The sequence below is a fragment of the Lampetra planeri genome, chromosome 34, assembly GCF_965212315.1.
Source record: "Lampetra planeri chromosome 34, kcLamPlan1.2.h2, whole genome shotgun sequence".
NCBI classification, from domain to species: Eukaryota; Metazoa; Chordata; class Hyperoartia; order Petromyzontiformes; family Petromyzontidae; genus Lampetra; species Lampetra planeri.
This window is the reverse complement of record NC_136140.1, coordinates 10,743,313-10,765,645: the sequence shown is the minus strand read 5'-3', so window position 1 is coordinate 10,765,645 and position 22,333 is coordinate 10,743,313. Positions and strand designations below refer to the sequence as shown.

General features: G+C 54.2%; 1 protein-coding gene across 1 annotated transcript in view; it reads right to left on the bottom strand.

The window, feature by feature from the left end:
• Nucleotides 1-5,116: 5,116 nt before the first annotated feature.
• The window catches only part of LOC144729960 (uncharacterized), a 64,839-nt gene continuing 47,622 nt past the window's right edge, over nt 5,117-22,333 (bottom strand). The window contains exons 20-27 of the mRNA XM_078610388.1: nt 21,830-21,909; nt 20,955-21,048; nt 18,514-18,678; nt 13,860-13,962; nt 12,516-12,598; nt 11,218-11,337; nt 9,791-9,948; nt 5,117-6,348 (exon numbers count right to left, since the gene is read on the bottom strand). Of these exons, the coding sequence (XP_078466514.1) occupies nt 6,315-6,348; nt 9,791-9,948; nt 11,218-11,337; nt 12,516-12,598; nt 13,860-13,962; nt 18,514-18,678; nt 20,955-21,048; nt 21,830-21,909 (837 nt within the window). The 3' untranslated portion in view covers nt 5,117-6,314. The remainder of the gene's footprint in view (nt 6,349-9,790; nt 9,949-11,217; nt 11,338-12,515; nt 12,599-13,859; nt 13,963-18,513; nt 18,679-20,954; nt 21,049-21,829; nt 21,910-22,333) is intronic.

Below are 22,333 nucleotides of genomic sequence, written 5' to 3'. Positions count from 1 at the left end.
TCGCCCCCCCCTCCCTCCCCCCTGGGCAATGATTAACCCGGGCTGGGTGCGCACCGAGTGTGAACCGACCGCGAGAGTGAACCGACCAACCATCCCCGAGCAAACACCGCGCCGCCCCGCGTGATGCCAGAACAGGCGCCGCAATCCGCCTACTGCACAAAAAAGTCCCCTCCGGCCACAAATAAACAAACAGCGCTATCGCCCCCACCCCCCACGGACTTCTGGGAATACCGAATGTTTATTTTGCTAATGTCACTCGACAGTGATTTACTCTTCACATGAGCACTGGTGGCATTGGCTCGTTTCCCGTTGGCGTCGATTCTATTCGACAGTGGACGACCACCGTCGTCGTGCTCACAGACTAGTACCTATTTTCGTGACCTCGGAGGAATGATGGTGCGAGTTGGAACTTACAGCCTTCCCATTGCGAGCCGCTCGCCCACCGCGGAGCAATGTGGCTGCGTGCCAGTGGACCACGAGAGAGTATTTACGATTGCTTCTGTTACGCGGTTGCTATTTGTTATGCTCCGATGGTCTATTTTATTTATTACTCCAATTTCTACATGGGACGTCACAGTGCCCCCTACTGGACATCTGTGGAAATAGCTTTATAGCTCATCGGATTCCTCCAGTATAATGATTCTTATTCTGACGTTTAATACCTCGTCTCGTATACAGCGGGCCGTGGGTTCGATCCCAACCCTGACGCCCGTTGTATATTTGTAGTTTCGGTGTCTCTCTCTCCCCGTGGTCGCGTGGATTTCTCTCCGGGTCCACCGGGGTTTACCCCCTTCACATTCAGAATCAACGGCACGCGTTGAGAGTATTTGGCTGCTTTGAAATTCGACACGATGATAAGCCACTTCGTTGAGCTATCAATTGTGGCGAAGTGGCCTTGTGAAACATAGCTATGTAGCTCAGTGGGCTTCACCTGATAAAGTTTATCTGGCGCGCTCTTGTCTGGCTTCCAACATTATCCAGCGGCCCTGGGCCGATCAAACGAAATTGGCAAACCGCTCCAAAGGCCAGAACGAGTTCGGCAACCCCGTGCATGACAAAGGGAGTAGTTCTAGGCTTGATTTCAGTGTTAAATATTGTATACGGTACATTATACACTACATACAACTTAATGAAATACTGCGCTATATACAGTGAGGGAAAAAAGTATTTGATCCCTGCTGATTTTGTACGTTTGCCCACTGACAAAGAAATGATCAGTCTATAATTTTATAGGTAGGTTTATTTGAACAGTGAGAGACAGAATAACAACAACAAAATCCAAAAAACGCATGTCAAAAATGTTATAAATTGATTTGCATTTTAATGAGGGAAATAAGTATTTGACCCCTCTGCAAAACATGACTTGGTACTTGGTGGCAAAACTCTTGTTAGCAATGACAGAGGTCAGACGTTTCTTGTAGTTGGCCACCAGGTTTGCACACATCTCAGGAGGGATTTTGTCCCACTCCTCTTTGCAGATCTTCTCCAAGTCATTAAGGTTTCGAGGCTGACGTTTGGCAACTCGAACCTTCAGCTCCCTCCACAGATTTTCTATGGGATTAAGGTTTGGAAACTGGCTAGGCCACTCCAGGACCTAAATGTGCTTCTTCTTGAGCCACTCCTTTGTTGCCTTGGCTGTGTGCTATGGGTCATTGTCATGCTGGAATACCCATCCACGACCCATTTTTAATGCCCTGGCTGAGGGAAGGAGGTTCTCACCCAAAATTTGACGGTACATGGCCCCGTCCATCATCCCTTTGATGCGGTGAAGTTGTCCTGTCCCCTTAGCAGAAAAACACCCCCAAAGCATAATGTTTCCACCTCCATGTTTGACGGTGGGGATGGTGTTCTTGGGGTCATAGGCAGCAATCCTCCTCCTACAAACACGGCGAGTTGAGTTGATGCCAAAGAGCTCCATTTTGGTCTCATCTGACCACAACACTTTCACCCAGTTGTTCTCTGAATCATTCAGATGTTCATTGGCAAACTTCAGACGGGCATGTATATGTGCTTTCTTGAGCAGGGGGACCTTGCGGGCACTGCAGGATTTCAGTCCTTCACGGCGTAGTGTGTTACCAACTGTTTTCTTGGTGACTATGGTCCCAGATGCATTGAGATCATTGACAAGATCCTCCCGTGTATATCTGGGCTGATTCCTCACCGTTCTCATGATCATTGCAACTCCACGAGGTGAGATCTTGCATGGAGCCCCAGGCCGAGGGAGATTGACAGTTCTTTTGTGTTTCTTCCATTTGTGAATAATCGCACCAACTGTTGTCACCTTCTCACCAAGCTGCTTGGCGATGGTCTTATAGCCCATTCCAGCCTTGTGTAGGTCTACAATCTTGTCCCTGACATCCTTGGAGAGCTCTTTGGCCTTGGCCATGGTGGAGAGTTTGGAATCTGATTGATTGATTTCTTCTGTGAACAGGTGTCTTTTATACAGGTAACAAACTGAAATAAGGAGCACTCCCTTTAAGAGTGTGCTCCTAATCTCAGCTCGTTACCTGTATAAAATACACCTGGGAGCCAGACATTTTTCTGATTGAGAGGGGGTCAAATACATATTTCCCTCATTACAATGCAAATCAATTTATAACATTTTTGACATGCGTTTTTCTGGATTTTGTTGTTGTTATTCTCTCTCTCACTGTTCAAATAAACCTACCATTAAAATTATAGGCTGGTCATTTCTTTGTCAGTGGGCAAACGTACAAAATCAGCAGGGGATCAAATACTTTTTTCCCTCACTGTACATCACCCCATGCAGAGTCTTCGAGATTGGAGTGGTAAGTACGGTACAGTAAATAAAGTAACTTTTTTAAAGTAGGATATTTATTTTGGACTACTGTATTTGTATGTTTATTTCTGCTAAGTGCATAAACATTGAAAACACATAAACGCGTAACAAAACTTAAAAGAATAACGTCATGTACGCATGTGCAAAAAAAACTATTTTAAATAACGACGATTAGTGATTTTCCGCGTTTTTGAAAATCCGGTGCCCCCTCGAACCCGAATAATCAATCATCTACCGTAGTTTAGGTTAACTTGGTTGTTTTTGCATCGATTTACATTTGCTTTGTAGCTGCGCTTAGCTTTCATGTGTTTTTTTTGTTGTCGTTGCCTTTGGCACCCCAGGTCACTCTTGCAACCAGACTCATCATGCAAGCCTCATGCCTTCCGGCGTTCTCGCCCTGCGGTTAAACAGAATCGGCTCGCCACTGCTTGTCGACGGGTTAATCGTCGTCACGCACGCGTGTTCAGCCTTCACTATTCCACAACCTTTGACCTTCCACAGGAGGTTTCAACCTCGCATAGTAGGCCGGTTCTTTCGTTCAACTTTTGTTGTTTTCTGTCTTTACCCCCTCCCCCTCCCAACGTTATCCCAGTCGTCATATTGTGACGTCATGCTATAGTGACGTCATGCTATTGTGACGTCGAGGATTCCATTCGGATCTCTGGCAAGGTGGGCGGCTGACGCGTTCGTGTTCTGGTGAACGGCGTGCGGAAGTAGATGTCACAGAGCTGCCTCTGAAATCCCTCCACGTGACTCCAGGTCCACACACACACAGTAGGGGAACGGCACTCTTTCTCTCCCACCCACTCTCCCATTGGCAATTGGATGCTCGTCACGTGCCAGTCAAGCTCATATTGTCAATTCCCGGAGAGGTGCAGAACAACATTTTCTCTGCGCAGTATATTTAAACGATGTATTTTTTTTATTTTACCAGGTAAAGCCCACTGAGCTGTCTAGCTCTTTTATTTCAGAAACGACCTGGCCACAAGTGATTGCTCAACGAAGTGGCTCGTCATCATCATGTGGAAATGTAAAGCAGCCAAATAACTCTAAACGCGTGTTTATAAGTGTGGAGAGAAAATCCTGAGAACCCGGAGAAAAATCCGGGTCCTCAGAGAGAACACGTAAACTCCAAATATATAATAGGCGTTCGGGTTCAAATCGAACCCACGACCTCCTGTATACCGGGCGAGGTAGTTAACATCTCCTAGCCAACGTGGCGCCGTGCACGTGATGATGCCCGTGGCACGTGCCAATCAAGCTGATATTGTCAATTCCCATTTCCTCAGTGATGTGTTTTTGTTTGTTTGTGTGCAGTCATTGTTGATCAGGCCGAGACCCATCGGCTCACTGCTCCTGCGAGAACCCGGTGTGATGACAGAACGCCGACCGTCACCTGCATTAGCACCCCGGGGTCACCAGACGGTGCCGACTCAGCGCTCTGACCTCTGACCCACTCGGCCACCTCCGTCGATGCCACACAACCCCCCGCCCCGCCCCCACCAGGCCCCCCCCCCCTCCCGACCACAGCCACCGCTGCCAACTGAACCTCATGGCGGGACCCAGGGGTCCCATGAGCCCCCGGCTCTCGCATCAACTGCGTTGCGACGTCATTCTATGTCTGTTGAAGGCGAACAATACGGGGATCTATTTCTCTCGACGAGCTCGACACGATGCGCTAATCAAAGTTTAAAAGTTTTTTTTTCTTCTGCGCATTCGTCCTCGCTGCTGCGCTTGGACGTGACACAACAGAATGATTCGCGCCAGGCGGGTCGCGGCGTTTATGTGCGCGGTGAGACGGAGTCGCCAAAAATAAATAAAATAAAAATTACGATTTTGACTTCCGTTTATTCGGGACCCCAGGGTCCCGCCATAAGGTTCAACTGTGGCTACCGCTGTGCATAGAGAGAGAGGGGAGGGGGGCACAGCGGAGAGTTTGTTCACGTGAGGAAACACCGTGGGGACACCGCGGGGACACTGCGGGGCCCGTTCGGCGGCTTCTCGCCGTGGTGTTGACTAAAGAAAACACGGGAGGCAGGTGAAGAAAAATGGAGTTTTACATTTCATTAAAACTGCTTTTTGTGTTTAGTTTGTTGTGCCTTACAAACACAAATCACACTCACACACAACGTGAAACAGATGCCTCACTAACACGTGTTGACGAGTGTGTGCACGTGTTCCCTCTCTGTATTGCAGCTGAAGTATGGTCGAGAGGGGTGGCGGTGGTGCATGGGGGGTGGGTGGGGGGCGATTGAGAACCGCGGCACTCTCTACGCCGTCGCCGTCGTTCAACAAAAGCGGAGTCCCCGCGTGGCGCTCTGCGACAATCTTTATTGACAAACGCAGGGCCGGTGACATCGCGCGCCGTCAACACCTCCCTCCTCTTGATGGCCGCCGTGGCGCAAGGGGCAGGTCTTTAAAACGCTCGCGGTTAAATCAAAACCGTCAAAAACGACCGCAGGCCTGTGAGAGCCCCCTGGTCGCAGTGGAACGCGCCGGTAGCCGTACAGACGGCGGCGAGAGTGGAGCCCCGGGCGGTGACTGCGGTGCCAGCGGTGGTGCCGGCGGTTGTGCCGGCGGTGGTGCGGGCGGTGGTGCCGGCGGTGGTGCCGGCGGTGGTGTCGGCGATGGTGCGGGCGGTGGTGCCGGCGGTGGTGCCGGCGGTGGTGCGGGCGGTGGTGCCGGCGATGGTGCGGGCCGTGGTGCCGGCGATGGTGCGGGCGGTGGTGCCGGCGGTGGTGCGGGCGGTGGTGCCGGCGATGGTGCGGGCGGTGGTGCCGGCGGTGGTGCGGGCGGTGGTGCCGGCGGTTGTGCCGGCGGTGGTGCGGGCGGTGGTGCCGGCGGTGGTGCGGGCGGTGGTGCCGGCGGTGGTGCCGGCGGTGGTGCCGGCGGTGGTGCGGGCGGTGGTGCCGGCGGTGGTGCCGGCGGTGGTGCCGGCGGTGGTGCGGGCGGTGGTGCCGGCGGTGATGCGGGCGGTGGTGCGGGAGGTGGTGCCGGCGGTGGTGCCGGCGGTGGTGCGGGCGGTGGTGCCGGCGGTGGTGCGGGCGGTGGTGCGGGCGGTGGTGCCGGCGGTGGTGCCGGCGGTGGTGCGGGCGGTGGTGCCGGCGGTGGTGCGGGCGGTGGTGCGGGCGGTGGTGCCGGCGGTGGTGCGGGCGGTGGTGCGGGCGGTGGTGGTGCCGGCTGTGGTGCGGGCGGTGGTGCCGGCGGTGGTGCCGGCAGTGGTGCGGGCGGTGGTGCGGGCGGTGGTGCCGGCGGTGGTGCCGGCGGTGGTGCCGGCGGTGGTGCCGGCGGTGGTGCGGGCGGTTGTGCCGGCGGTTGTGCCGGCGGTTGTGCCGGCGGTGGTGCCGGCGGTGGTGCCGGCGGTGGTGCGGGCGGTGGTGCGGGCGGTGGTGCGGGCGGTTGTGCCGGCGGTGGTGCCGGCGGTGGTGCGGGCGGTGGTGCGGGCGGTGGTGCGGGCGGTGGTGCCGGCGGTGGTGCGGGGGCGGTGGTGCGGGGGCGGTGGTGCGGGCGTTAGCTACAGGAACTCCTCCTGCAGGGCCTCCACCCACCTAGGGGACACAGGCGAGAGCACAAGCGCGTCTTCTTCTGGCGGTGCGTCGCGCGTGCGAAATACGTTACGTGCGATTGGAGCGATCTGCTCACGTTCTGGGGCCCGCTGTTACAACGACTGCCCTAGGTACACACATAGACACAGGTCAGGCTTCCTGGAACCAGCCTGCTGCTGCAGCACAGCCACCCGCTGTAACAGCGAGCTGTCGGCACAGAGTCGCGAGCTGCGGGCCGCCGCGACTCTGTGAGTGACGCTCCCGGCGCGTTCCTCTCTTCCAGTTGTGTCTCTCCAACAGACGTCCTCGATTGATCAGCAAACTCGTTGTATGTGATTTTTTTTAGTAAAGGAGCCGTCCATAAATGACGTCACGCGATTTTGGACGATTTTTGAACCCCCCCCCCCTCGTCACACGGCGTCACAAAAAGTCAGACCCCCCCTCAAAGATGACGTCACAAAGCTCTGCCCCCCCCCCCAGGTGCGTGACGTCATTTATGGACGGCCCCAAACTCCAAATATACAACAGGCGTCAGCGTCAGGATCGAACCTCCGACCTCCTGTAGACGAGGCGAGGTAGTTAACATCTCACAGCCACCGTGGCGCCATAACATGATGAAACGGAGGTGGGTGACAGCAGGTTGAGCGGAGATGTTGGAAGCGGGACTTTGCAGTGCGAACGCATCTCAAAGACGAACGTTTGCGGTCGGGCAGTGCGTAATCACCCGCGATGTCGTGCGGATCGGTCACGTGGCAACTGATGATGGAGATGGAAACCAAAGATCAAAAGCGCAGTAGGAAGCGTGAACAGAAACAAAGAGAGGAACCCGCGGATTTGAGAACACGCGCGCGTTCAGACGTAGTTGCGACTGTTAAGAAAAGTTGATCTCGGGCAGAACACGTGGCCTGAGAGGGATGATAGCCGGTGGGCGAAATGTTAACTCCCTCGCCTGGTGTGCAGGATGTCGTCGGTTCGATCTCGACCCGAAAGCCTGGAAATTAGAAGTTTGCATGTCTCTCTCCCTGTGGTGGCGTCGATTTTTCTCCGGGTCCTCCAGTTTTTCCATCACACATTTAGAAACGTGCGTTTAGAGTATTTGGCTGCTATAAATGTACACGTGATAACCCACTTCGTTGGGCTATCACTTGAGGCCAGGTCGCTTCTGAAAAAGAGCGATATTGCTCAGTGGGCCTTACCTGCTAAAAAATGGTTTAGTTTTAGTAGTTTAACTACAGTGGCAGCCAAAGGAATGGAGCGCATCTGACAGCACGTCTGCTGCAGAGATGGAGCGATGGAATCAGCTCGTGTTCAGGTGCGAGGTGGATTTATAAAATCGCAGCACCGTGAGACACTGCGGTGGCTTGGCGAGGCCTTCATCCGGCAGTGGATTGTCATCCCTGCACATCGTTGTCTATAATCACACTTCATCGTATCTGCAAATCTACGTCACAGCTGCACAGGCATTGACACCGATGCACAATTCATGCAGTAGCCGCACATTCATCGACTTGCCCAGCTGCGCGGCGTACGCTACAACCGCGAGTCTATAATTACACGCGATCGTAGCAGGCGTGGCCACGTCACCATTATACGTCTGTAGTGACACATTATCATAATGCTTCACCATGGCGGCACGCCCGCCATCGGGCACACAGCCACACATGGCCAGGGGCAGAGCGGTGCCCGGAGGACACAGCTGGCGCTGTCGGTCACGCAGGGCCAAGCGAGACAATCCCGTGCCCCCCCCCCCACTCGGGGACTGCGTCATGCAGCCTCGCGCCCGCGTCATGGAAGAGAGGAGACGCAGAGTGGTCACGTGTTAAAAAAAAACGACGCGTAGCCTTAACAGAGTGTTGGCGGCACGTGCTGTGAACGAGCAGCACCTATTGAGGGCCGGCACGACACAAGAGGGGGTGGGGTGGCCAGCACCACGCCCGGCCGAGTTTGTCTCCCCAGTGGCGATATTTACACATCGCACCAAGTACTCATTTAAGGCTGAGTCGACCTAGAGAAAGCCCAGGACAGGTTCAGATAATCGTCACTGGTTGTTGGCCGTGAGCGGCGGCTTTGGCTGGCCATCGAACACAGGCGGTCACTGCATCGCGCGCGCTTTCAGGTGCGCTTCTGCGGCCGTCTGGAACGCTCTTCCTTCTGATATTAAGAAGCCCACTGAAGTTATGCACTTTGAAATCATCATCTAGATTGAAAACTAATTACATTAGAGCTGCTTTTTGCATTTAGTTTGCTGTCTTCCCCCGGCCTCACCTCGCATTAGCCACGGTTGGCTACAAACGAGAAAGTATAAAGCACACGACGACAACAACAACAAAGTGATCCCTGCTCAGATGAGCATTGAGGCGGTGCTCATCTCCTGTTTACAGCCCTAAGCCAGTGGCGGAAATTCCACATTCCTACGGCAGGGGTGGGAGTGAGCCCGTCCACAGGACAATCAGTACTCATTGGTTCTTTCGGTAAAGTCACGTAGGTATAAAATAAAATAAATCACGACATTTCGGGCGCAACACAAGCGTCTGAACGCATGCTTTCCCACCTGATGACGGATGCTTGTGTTGCGCCCGAAACGTCGTGATTTATTTTATTTTCTACCCACGTGACTTTACCGAAAGAACCAAAGAGTATGGATTCCTGCAGTCACGAAAGCTTCAGATCAAGACGGGACAATCACTGTTGGTTTCCCTTCCAATCGGCACGACATATACAGCCTGTGGAATATGCACTGGGGCTGTGTGTATTTTGAGAGGCAGCGCACGATGTTATGGCGCAAGCGAGTGCAGATAAGATAGAGAGAAAGTGTAGCGAACGTGAACGTGCCAAGCAGGCATCACAAGCGAGAGCGCGTGACACGGGCTACACAAACAGGACAAAGGTAATTGAATCTTGCATGCAATCCTGACAATGCATAGCATAAGTGGGGTAGCGGCCGAGTGGGTGGGGGTGGGGTGGGTAGGTGGTGATGGAGTGGGTGGTGGTGGGGTGGATGGTGTTGGAGTGGTTGGCGTGGGTGGTGGTGGCGTGGGTTTTGATGGAGTGGGTGGTGATGGGAGTGGGTGGTGGTGATAGTGGGTGGTGGTGATAGTGGGTGGTGGTGTGAGTGGATGGAGGTGGCGTTGGTGGTGGGTGGTGGTGATAGTGGGTGGCGATGGCGTGGGTGGTGATAGTGGGTGATGATAGTGGGTGGTGATAGTGGGTGGTGATGGGATTGGGTGGTGGTGGCGTGGGTGATGGGGTGGGTGGCGATGCAGTGGTTGGTGGTGGCGTGGTTGGTGGAGTGTGGGGTGGGTGGCGGTGGTGGTGGTGGTGGAGTGGATGGTGGTGGGGTGGGTGGTGGTGGTGGAGTGGGTTGTGGTGGGGTGTGGAGTGGGTGGCGGTGGAGTGGATGGTGGTGGGGTGGGTGATGGTGGTGGTGGTGGTAGTGGTGGTGCACCTCTGCGCCGTGTCGGTGTCGGGCGCCCGGAACGTGAACACGGCGCGTCCGCGCTGCAGCAGCTGGAACGTCGGGTGAGCCGCGTGCGGCGCCGGGGGCAGCACCGGCACCGTCACCGTGAGCTCGTCCAGCGGCAGCGTCTCACACGGCGCCGCGTCCTGCGAGCAGAACGCTCGTCAGCGACGGGCGGTGCGGCGGGACGCGTGCCCCACCGCGGTACAAGCCCCACCACACCGCCCGGCACGGTGGGGCAAGCGTCACGCCGGAGCCGGAGCCAGGGATTCGGTTGCTTCAAGCGAGTCCCCCGCTTGCTTTCCCCTCTACTTTGTTTTCTGGAAGATTTGCTGGTCTCTCCAGGATGTTTATTTTGCGCGTCGTCGCTTTAAGATGTTCTCTGTTCATATTTTGTTTGTTGCGGTTGCACCCGACTCAAGAGCCGCATGGCTCACAGGGCTATACCTAATAAATGAAACTTGAACTCCGACCTCTCCATCCAGTCCGATAACTTCACTTGCGATGATATGGGACACACATATAGCCTCGTGTGACGTTAACATGACTTAATGTTTCTATTAAATGATTTTGTTTTAAGTAACTGCTTGCAGAAATTGTGTATTTACTTAATGGTCAATTATTTACTTACCCAGGAAAGCCGAGCTGAGTATTTAAACTATTTTATCAGCAGGGTCCCGCTACTTTTGAAGCGTGGCCACCGGTGGCGATATTTCATGATGAGCTACAGGGAGTGAGCCGGCGAGCCCACACGAAACCCGCGCAGAACACAAGGAGAGAGAGAGAACATACAAACTCCACACAGAGTCAGGAGTCGAACTCAGGTCGACCTTGCTGTGAGACGCACGTGTTACCAATGTGCTACCATGCCTATGCTTGTACGGCATTTACAATTTATTCTGTTAATGGGATGGTCTTTTTTCGCTTGCGTTATTTCGGTGACCCAGGTCGCTATGAGATGTTAACTACCTCGCCTGGTATACAGGAAGTCGTGGGTTCGATGCTAACCCTGACGATGCCTGCTGCTGCTGCTGGATATTTGGAGTTTGTGTCTCTCTCGTGTAGAATTTTCTCCGGGTCCTCCGATTTTCCCCCTCCACATTTAGAATCAACATCACGCGTTCAGTGTTCGGCTGCACGACATTTCCACACGATAAGCCACTAGGCAGGTCGCTCGTTACAAAGAGCTATACATGGGCCTTCTTGCCTGGTAAAACACGCTTTGTAGTTTAGTATCATTTGTTTGCTTTTGCACTGAATTCCATTGTGCACCCTGGTCTCTTGAGTTCTCACCCTGCGGTTAAACAAAATGAACTCGGTGGTGTTACGGGTGAGTAAAATAGTAAAACGGTAAATAAAGGTGACTCTCGAAGCAAGCCTCACGTTGTCCCCCACGTCGCCCCCCCCCCACGCACCTGGCTGGTGCGGTAGGTGTAGAGCACGCGGTCCCGCACCACGAACCACAGGCACTTCCAGTGCTTCTTGCCGCCGCGCATCCGCTCCAGGGGCCCGCTCATCGCGCTGGGCTCAGCGGCCTGCGTGGAGTTGCGCCCCCGCACACATGCCAAGCACATGCCAAGCACATGCCAAGCACACACCACGCACCACGCACCACGGCACGGGCATCGGTTAAGCGAGTGCACGGGTGGCACCGATCGATAGCTTTTGATGAAAGAGATCGAGGAGGCAGCGATTGGTTAGGTCGTGGTCCCGCGGTTAACCGTGTATAATCCGTTCCACGACAACTACCGTTAGCCGAAATAATACCGTTGACCGAATATAGGAATTCTATGTTGAAAGCATTAATCCTTAATGTAAAGAAAGCTAGTCGAAGAACGCTCATAAATGAGCTTCGCAGATTGTTTGAGAGCATGTGATCAGCCCCACTTCTGAGCGCTCGGATTGGCTGAAATTGGCGCCCGCGTGAATAACGTCAGCACATTACCGTCACATCAACATTTGCAATGTCAGTCTAAGGGGCCGTCCATAAATGACGTCACGCACCTAGGGGGAGGGGGGTCAGGCATTTGTGACGATGTGTGACGAGGGGGGTGGGGGTTGAGAAATGTGACGTCACATCAAAATGCGCAACTTTAAATAAATATAGACAACACGTTCTACTTAATTAAATAGACTTTTTAATAATTGGTTTCTCCTACAACATCAGAGTGCAGCGCCACATTAAATACGCACTACAATGACAATAGTTTAAAGCGATTTGAAGAATGTTTTCGGGGGAGGGGGGCAGAGCTTTGTGACGTCATATTTGAGGGGGAGTCTGACTTTTGTGACGCCTTGTGACGAGGGGGGGGGTCAAACAGCGTCCAAAATCGCGTGACGTCATTTATGGGGTCCTATGGGAGGCGAAATATTAACCGCAAAAAACCGTTAACCAATGGCACTGTTAACCGAGGGACTTTATTTACGTAGGAATAGGCTCAACTGCGACAACGCCAGCTGTAGCCACTGCACAGACGATGAATACCCCGTTCGGAACACGGCGGCTAAACTCGAACACAAACGCCGCGGGGCAACGTGAACGAGTGGCGTTATTTAGAGTCGCGTTATTTAGAGTCGCGTTGCTTCGAGTGGCGTTATTTCCACCACTTCGGAGTTGAAATGACGCTGACGGCACCGCCCGCACCGCCCGCAACACCCCCGCGCCACCGGGATGAGGATGCCTGGCAGAGGGAGCGGATGGGCGGTCGCTCACCTTTCGCGGGCCGTGCTGCAGCCGCTCCTTGTGGCGACGCTCAGGGAGGCGTGGAGAGGGGACGTTCGGCGAGCCAATCTCCGCTGCAAGAAACGCCACGCGGGGTGGGGGGGGGGTGGGGCGGGGGGGGACGCGCACGTGAATGTGGGAATCGATCGTTGAACCCCTCACTCACTCACTGGCGCGCGTGCGCTGAGCTCGCGATGTTACAGGAACACGGCTCGCGACTACAAAGCAGCTCGAAAACAAGCTGCTGGCATTGAGCCCCGGGGGGTGTCCGAGATGGAGGTTGGGAACGTTGTGACCGAGACAGCGGAAGAAGCAGTGCGGGAGTCCGGTAGAGGGCACGGGCGTGCGAGCGGCGTGCCCACGTTATCCGGCAAAAACGGCTGCACTGGGTGGGGGCGATGAGACGAGCCCGGCCACCCGTAGGAAGGGAAGACCTAAGATCAGACGGTGGGAGACTCTCAGGGCAGACCTCGGAGATGTCCCTGCTCATCTCCTCTGCAGCAGCTGCGGAATCTGATGGTAGGGGAGAGGGCTTTGGCGACGTGCGGTGCTGGTCGTGGCGGTAGTGTAGCGGTAAAGCGCGCTGCGCTACGAACTCGGCTGCCCGAGTTCGATTCCAGCTCACGGCCAACACCAGTGACGATTATCTGAACTGACGAAGCCTCAAATGAGTACCTGGTGCGGTGTGTAAACATCGCCACTGGGGAGACAAAGGCGGTCGGGCGTGGTGCTGGCCACCCACCCCCTCGTGTGCCGTGCCGACCTTGACAGGTGCTACTCGCTAATATAACTTGTCAGTTAAGGCTTTTGCCAGGATGGCATCATGATTTTGGACCAACAATACTGAATGGTTCTGACATGCTACATGCGTGCCTCGTAGGGATGAGGTTTGAATTTCAACATTTCCAATCTGTTTCAGATATTAGGTGATCCACACGACAGTACACGGCAGCACGCGGTAGTGCATAGCAGCACGCGGTAGTGTGTGGTAGTGCACGGCAATGCGCGGTAATCCATGGTAGTGCACGGCAGCGCGTGGTAGTGTGGGATAGTGCACGGAAATGTGTGGTAGTCCATGGCAGTGCACGGCAGCACGCGGTAGTGTGTGGTAGTGCACGGCAGCACGCGGTAGTGTGGTAGTGCACGGCAATGTGTGGTAGTCCATGGCAGTGCACGGCAGCACGCGATAGTGTGTGGTAGTGCACGGCAGCACGTGGTAGTGCACGGCAGCACGTGGTAGTGTATGGTAGTGCACGGCAGCACGCGTTCGTGTGTGGTAGTGCACGGCAGCACACGATAGTGTGTGGTAGTCCGTGACCCTGGGGCTGTACTCACAGGCGCCGTGCAGCGAGCTGTAGCACGGGTCGCACACCTTGGCCGGCTTGTCCCGGAGGTGCTTGAGCGGGAACTTGTGAGCGGAGCAAGCGCGGCACACGATCTGTGGGGAGCCCGCACAAAGACAACGATCCCCCGTGTAGCCTTCACAGACTGTCGGGGCAAGTGCCGTTAACGAGCACCAATGAAGGCCGGCATGGCACACGAGGGTGGGTGGCCAGCACCACGCCCGATCGCCTTTGTCTCCCCCGTGGCGATGTTTACACACCACACCAGGTTTGAAGGTGAGTCGACCTAGGAGAGGAACCGGAGGATCCAGTTCAAATTATTGTCGCGGGTGTTTGCCATGAGCGGGAATCGAACTTGGGTGGCCGGGCTCATAGGTCACGGAGACTCGCGGCGCCGCTCACTAGCCCACACCACGCGCACGGCCGCCGCCCGAGTGAGTTCCTGCGATGTTTGTGGTTACGAGTGAGTCCCTGTGGTGTTTGTGGTGACGAATGCTCCCCGCGGTGACTCAGAAGTGTGACCCATGGAGGTGGCTGAGTGGCGCCAGAGGTCAGAGACGGCGGGCAGCACCGCCGAGATGCTGTTGTGTCGTGGGTTTGCCGTTGCACATTATTAGAGAATAATCATGCGTTGAGTTGCTGTGGTTGCCTCGCATGATGTTTGTTATTCAGACGTTTTTAAAATTGAATGTAACTTCTCCGACAGGAGTCTAACTTCTCAAACACCGTGAGCCCCATAACGTGCCAGAGACATCGCCTTCTCCAGGTGCTCATTGTGGCGATCAGCTGCGCCACGCCAGGCATACAACAAGAGGCCCAAACAAAACACAAACCACCTTTGTCTGTGAAAGAGGGGAGGATCAATAGATTGACGGCCAAGCTGACGAGGTGCAATTACACTGGCAAGGTCTCTCATCGCCGCGCAAAAATAACAACGGAAATCAGAAATAACCTCTATTTCATGTCGCGCCTTTCACGCTCAAGTGCCTGAAATGGTCGTAACGTAACAAAAAAAGTAAAACGGCACCACCATGGCAACGATCGGATGAGAAACGAATTAAATCTGGAATCGCGGTGGTCACGTGCGGCAGGGGAGCTCCAGGAGTTGCTAGGCTGAAGTGATGCAGCGGTGTTTAAAGGAGATGTGAAGATGTGCCGTTGTTGGAGAGTGAGGGTGTAGAGAGTCGTTGTTGAAGAGTGAGCCTGTAGAGTCGCGTGGATTTTTTCCCTCCACATTTAGAATCAACGTGCATCTATATTACTGAGAGTATTTGGCTGCTATACATTTCCACGTGATAAGCCCCTTCGATAAGCGATCATTTGCGATAGCCAGTTCGCTTCTTATAAAGCGAATAGCTCAGTTGGGCTTTACGCGTGTAGAGACATCGTTGCATGTCACTGTGTGAAGCGATGTACTGACATCGCAAACACCACCGAAGGCGGACGCAGTTACCAGCCCTAGCAGGGCTCGAGGAGCACGGACTGACAGCAACCAGTGGCACCCTGCGCTGGGTGCAGTGCCAGCCCCTACAGGATATGGTGCTGGGGAGGTGCCGCTTCGGGAACGTAGTTCCACGGGGCCACGGCACTCTGGTTGACCCCGGAGGACACGTGACCGGGGGCGTCTGCCCGGGGACCCCCAAAAGGGGGGCTGGGGGGACCACGTGTCCAGAAGAGATCCTCGTCGATGGTTCGAGAAGGGGGTCGCGACGAGGGGCGGAGCGAGCGCCGCCACGGGGGATAAAAGCCGGTCTCCCAGTGGGACCGACTGCTGTTGTGATCCTCAAGAACCGACGTTCTACGCCTACGTGCGAAGACAAGACCGACACGGGACCTGGCCCAAAGCTGGGGTCCCGTCCCTCGTAGCTACCCCCGGTGTAGTTGGTGTCGTTAGCCTGGTGGACCACCACCATAGGTTGTTAACTGGTGAAGGGGCAGTTACCCCTTTGTGTTTGGTGTTGGTATTCATAAATGTGTTGCCTCCAAACAGTACGTTTGAGTCTCCGTTTGAGCCCACTACACCTGGTAACATGAAAATAGTTTATTTTTATTTGTATACTTTTTAAAGTGATTTGTTTACCTTTCCTATACGTTGAACTCCTATCATGTTGTTGTGTTGTTTGCTGTTGTAACGTTCTGAGCCCGTGCCCCTCCTGGACATCTGTGAAAAATAACGTGTATAGCGCTCCTGCGGTTAAGAATTAAAATTCTGATTGTGAACTGAAGAGACAGAGCAGAGAACGCTACCTGCACTGAACTTTGCCAATCCAGTCACAAGCCGTGATCAACACGAGCTAAAGAGTGACTCTATAATTGCGGGTCCGTGGACGACCATCACGGTGAAGATACGTGTCGTTCAGCTGCATACCTGTCAACCCCTTATCAGTGCCCTACCTTATGACAGACCAATGCAGGCCTTGTTGGTCACCCCGTGCCCTTATAAATCTCAACGTTCATCCTACAAAGTCCCATCACGAGGGAGAAACACAAACAAATAGACAAAAAACATGTTTTGCCGTATTGAAACGGCTGTACGCCGTATGGACCTGAAAACTCAGTGTCCCTGTACAAGAATACGGCGTAAACCGTAGTATGGGTTCACAGCTGCAGCTGTCGTCTGATGGGGAGAGAGAGAGCTGGACTGTCTACAGGCACGGGCAGACCGTGCCTACGCTTCTTCAGAGATCGGCACTTTAACACCGAGCAGCAGGGCTTGCATGACCAATATTGTCCACAACAGAGGGTTTTTTTTGCGTTAGATCGCGTAAATATAAATGTGTCGCTAAACCCGCCACCACCCGACACAGCTAATGAGTAAGGGTTTGTTACGTAAACACAACGTGCCAATTAGTCACTAGCTTAGCACACCGCTTGTGTGTTGGAGGGTAAACCCACTACAACAATTACAATTCGAGTACGGTGACATTTCGCCGGTAATTACAGCAACAACCGCATCATCAGTCGACATCCACAATTGTAGAGAAATCCTCCCGCTGTTTCGATCTCACATCGCGGGGGTAAATGTGATGTTTCCGCGACGGCGCCGTCGTTCGCCAAAGCCGCCAGCCCCGGCTCACTGCCAGTCACGTGGCTGCCACGTGACTGGCACGTGCACTAATACGGCGTCAACACCACTCACGTCGATCTGCGCCGCACTGGAGGAGCCAACGCGCGCGACGACTCCCGCAGGCGAGAGAGGAGACCGTGACTCAGGATACCGGGCCGAGCTTCAAGCCCATTCATCAATAAGTAACACCCCGCTGTACGTACTTTCGCTGCGACGTACTCGATGTATTGATACCCAGTCCCGTTTTAACGCACCGTGTGCCTCGCCATAGCGTACTCGAGATTTAAGAACTTAAGCGTTCCGCCCGTGTTTTTGTTGTTTTTGTTTTATTCCACGGAGAACATTCATGGCCAGATGTCGTGAGGTGCCCGAGCGACAGCGTCCCAGACTGGCTACAGTCTCTGTCATGTGTACTCTACGAAAAAAAATTATCTCCCTGACATACCGTATTTATGGCGACAAATACAAACGGTTTGTATATTATCGTCAACTAATAATAACACATACAGTATAATAGACAAGGTAATATATCTGAATACATCAATAACATACGCTCAATAATCCACGCAGTATATAGATGCGGAATGGGTTACTCCGTATCCTCTCTCTGTGCCACCTTATGATCCACCATCCCCCACCTCTAGCAGCACTACCTACCCGTACTACCTACTAGTACTACTTCCTGCTCAAATGAGCACTGAGTCGGTGCTCACCTCCTGTTCACCACCCTGGGCCAGGAGTGGACATTCCATATTCTTAGGTTGGAATCGAGTCGATCAATAGGACAGCTACTGTTGACTTCCCCACAAAGCGTCACTTATTTTATAGACCCTGGTGGGATGATGGGTCGAGTCAACCCCCCAAACGTGAACTTCAACTCGCTCCCTTCTAATTGGGAGCCGCTCGCTCTGCCTCAGAAACATTTCGAGCAGCCAAATCATCTACATAATCCCCATAACATTACACAATACACGACGGGTGTGTACACTCGCAACCTCAACAACATCAGCAACATCACCCTCGGGTCTCTCAATCACGGCCCCCAACAGAGACATAAATACCAAATAAGCAGTAAATACAGATACCGTGCGTTCTCCTGTAACACGGTAGACGAACACCATGTTATGGAAAAATTCCGTTCTAATAAATCATATATAATGTAGGCTAAAGCACGGTCTGCGATGACACGTGAGATGCTTATGCAGGCCGAACAAAGACTGAGGCTTGTGGGTAGCATCTAGAAGCATCCAGCAGCATCCCAATGCCTCGTGTGATGATGATGATGATGCAGCCGTACGACCGCTTATTCCTACTCGCGCCGCGACGCAGTTGCATTCGCTCGATCGCGTTATATCCAATTCGCTTCCGCGTTATAAAGAAAGATGTGGTGTTCCCTCACACGCTCATCGCGTTCTACATCCAATTCGCGTGATGGAAACAACAACAACAACACGCATTCCGGGAGAACAAACTGCACACGGAACCGAGAAAACCAGCGCGCGTGCGTGTGTGTGTGTGCGTGCGTGTGTGCGTGCGTGTGTGTGTGCGTGTGTGCGTGCGCGTAGCGCGCGGGACCCACCTTCCCGCACGCGCGGCAGTGGTAGCGCCGCCACGTCAGGGAGAAGCTGGAGAGGCAGATCATGCAGAGCGGCACCCGGGCGTCGGGGATCCACGGCGGGGCTTGGGCGCCGAGCGGGGAGCCCGGCTCCCCCTCCCGGGCCTCGCCACCCTCCTCGCCTGCGCTCTGGGCACACGGACAACCGTGTCATGTGTCGCCGTGTCGCCGTGTCATGTGTCGCCGTGTCGCCGTGTCATGTGTCGCCGTGTCGCCGTGTCATGTGTCGCCGTGTCATGTGTCGCCGTGTCATGTGTCGCCGTGTCGCCGTGTCATGTGTCGCGTGTCGCTCTCGTTACGCCTCCGTGGACTCCGTCGCCCGACGTTCGTCGTCGGCGGCAATCGGAAGAGCTTCGTTTTGCGTTTAGAGGTTTATATTCACGTTTCAGTTGAGAGCGGATGGGCCCGGGATGGCGGACAGGTCTGTAACCCCATCTCATGAAGCCGCGTGCATGTAATATGATGTGTCGTGTGTCCATTCGTCACCCCCTCCCCACACACGATCTATCCCTAGAATGTTGGTGATTGTCCGTCCCCCTTCCCCCCCCATAATCAAACCCCCCCTGCCCCACCAGTGACCACCCCCCCCCCCCACCGCTCTGGGTGAGCACCCAGGAATTTGTTCCCACATCCCTAGATCTGTGCAAGCGCTGGAAAGCCCCCCCCCCCCTCGTCTCCTTCCCCCTCGCGGTTTTTCTGTCTCCCCCCCCTCCTCCCCTGAAAGCCCCGGCACATTCTAGCGGATTTGTGTGCACGTACCTCAATGAAAAAATTTTCGTAAAAAATAGATATTTCACGACTTAAAGCTTTCCTGACTGCAGGAATTCATATTCTTTGGGTCTTTCGGTAAAGTCACGTAGATAGGTTCAAAAAATTACAAAAAACAACGACGTTTCGATCGCAACACAAGCGGTCGTCATCAGCTGGAGAAAAAAGGAGGCGGTCGCTTGTGTTGTGATCGAAACGTCGTAGTTTAAAAGAAAGTAACCTCTGTACGTAACTTTACATCGTCGCCAGTTCGTTGCGAACGACAAATGAGGAGTGGGAAGGTGACGTGGGTGGTAAATGTTACCGCTAACATGGTTGGCTGCGTCTGGTGCGAAAGAAGTCCAACATGCATACGTAAACTCTTTTGATTTTTATCAAGGCCCCACTGAGCAATGTGGCTCTTTTTCAGAAGTTACTTGGCCACAAATGATAGCTCCAGGATGTGGCTTATCATGTGGAAATGTATAGCAGCCAAATACTCTAAACGAGTGATGTTGATTCTAAACGTAGAGGGAAAAACCGCAGGACCCGGAGAAAAATCCATGCGATCATGGGGAGAGAGAGAGAGACACGCAGGTGTCGGGATCGGGATCGAACCCACGTCCTTCATAGCAGGCAAGGTAGTTCACATATCGCCAACCGTAGCACCATATATTCGTGTAAACCCTACTATGCCTGAAAAAGCCGGGAGTATATCTGGAAAATCTGATACCATATCAAGATGTGTAACCTGGACTGTTGCTGCTGCGCATTTTCCTCTCTCTGGAGTGGTCGTACTGCTGTTGTTGGAGTTGTCGTGTGTTCTGCTGTTGCTGGAGTGGTCGTGCTGCTACTGCTGTGCGTGCTGCTGCTGTGTGTTCTGCTGTTGCTGGAGTGGTCGTACTGCTGCTGCTGTTGTGTGTGCTGCTGTTGCTGGAGTTGTCGTGCTGCTGCTGTTGCGGATGCTGTGGATTCTGCTGTTGCTGGAGTGGTCGTGCTTCTGCTGCTGTGTGTTCTGCTGTTGCTGGAGTTGTCGTGTGTTCTGCTGTTGCTGGAGTGGTCGTGCTGCTGCTATTGCTGGAGTTGTCGTGCTGCTGCTGCTGTGCGTGCTGCTGCCGTGTGTGCTACTGTTGCTGGAGTGGTCGTGCTGCTGCCGTGTGTGCTACTGTTGCTGGAGTTGTCGTGCTGCTGCTGTGTGTTTTTACTGTTGCTGGAGTTGTCGTGCTGCTGCTGCTGTTGCTGAGACACGACCGGTGACGAGGTCGCGCACGAGGACAGTCTAATTACGAACCGCGAGCCATCGGCTGCACCCTTAGGTGCCACGGTGGCGAGACGTTAACTACCTCGCCTGGTATGCAGGAGGGCTTGCGTTCGATCGCGAACCTGACGCCTGCTGCTGTATATGTGGAGTTTGCGTGTCTCTCTCTCCCCGTGGTCGCGTGGATTTGCTCTGGGTCCTCCGTTTTTTTCCTCCACATTTAGAATCAACATCACGCGTTCGGAGTATTTGTCCGCCGTGAACTTCCACTCGATAAGCCACTTTGTCGCTTCTGGAAAATAATCTACACAGCTCAGTGGGCCTTACCTGGTAAAATGAACAAGTAGTTTGAGTTTAGTTTGTTGCTGAGGTGAGCAGCAGCACGTGCAGGAGCTCTCACCTGCCCCACGCTGCGGAGCGTCGAGCGCTTACGCTTGAAGTCCTCCACGGCGAGAGACACGACGTCGAGCCATGCGTCCCGCTCCTCCGGAGAGCTGCTCACACACACACACACACAAAGACAAAGGTCCCCCGCATAGCCTTAACAGACCGAAGGGGCAAGTGCTGTTAGCGAGCATCTACGAAGGCCATAATGGCACACGAGGGGGTGGGTGGCCAGCACCATGCCCGATCTCCTTTGTCTCCCCAGTGGCGATGTTCACACACCGCACCAGGTACTCATTGAAGGCTGAGTCGACCTAAGGGAGGCCCAGGACCGGTTCAGATAATCGTCACCGGTGGAAGCTGTGAGCGGGAATCAAACCCGGGTGACCGATTTCAGAGCGCAGCGCGCTAAACGCTGCACTACCGCTCCCCACATACAAAGTCACATGCACACAGCAATCAACACAATCATAATTCAACTTCAGTGTCTCTTTCTTGATTTGAAACTTTCGTGACTGCAGGAATCCATACGCTTTGGTTCTTTCGGTAAAGTCACATAGGTAGAAAAATAATAGATCACGACGTTTCGATCGCAACACAAGCAATCGTCAGTATATCTTGTCCCCCCCCCCCCCCGTACATACGATGTCTTCACGCCAAACTCTCCAATATTGATCGGCACATATTGTACCGGGCTTGCGTTTCGTCGCAATAAAAACGTTCAAAAGTAAAAAGTCAGTGTTGTTTTATCGTCTTCTCTCCAGCCTGAAATAAAGGTGCCGCTGCCTGCAACGTCTGCCTGTAATATTTAGTCATCGATGATACGTGCAGAGCGTGGGTGGAGTTCGATCGTCGTGGACGTGATGGCCGGTCCTGGCGGCACGTGCCCACCTTGCCGACAGAATGAACGTCTTCTCGGGAGTCGTAAAGTGGAGCTCGTTGGCGAGCGTCTCCACTGCTGGCTTGCTCGCCTGCATTCACACACGCAGGCACGCAGGCACGCAGGCAAGCACACACGCAGGCACACACGCAGGCACGCACACACGCAGGCACACACGCAAGCAGGCACGCACGCACACATGCAGGCACGCACGCAGGCACGCATGCAGGCACGCAAGCACGCAGGCACGCGTTCGCTCGAGTTCGGTGTGCGCGCGCACCGCAACGCCCCGACGCATGCCCTCTCCGCACCTCCGATTAGCACGGTCGGCTACGTACCGTGCAAAAGAAGTTCAACGTACACACGCGCACACACAATGAGCGCTAGCGCTCTCTCCACGCCCGTGCTGTACCGTGACCATGCAGCAAACTGTGCTGCACTTGGAGGTGGAGGGAGCAAGAGGGTCAACTTTCCCTCAATTCACACAAGAGGGCCCTGCAACGGAACCCGTGGAT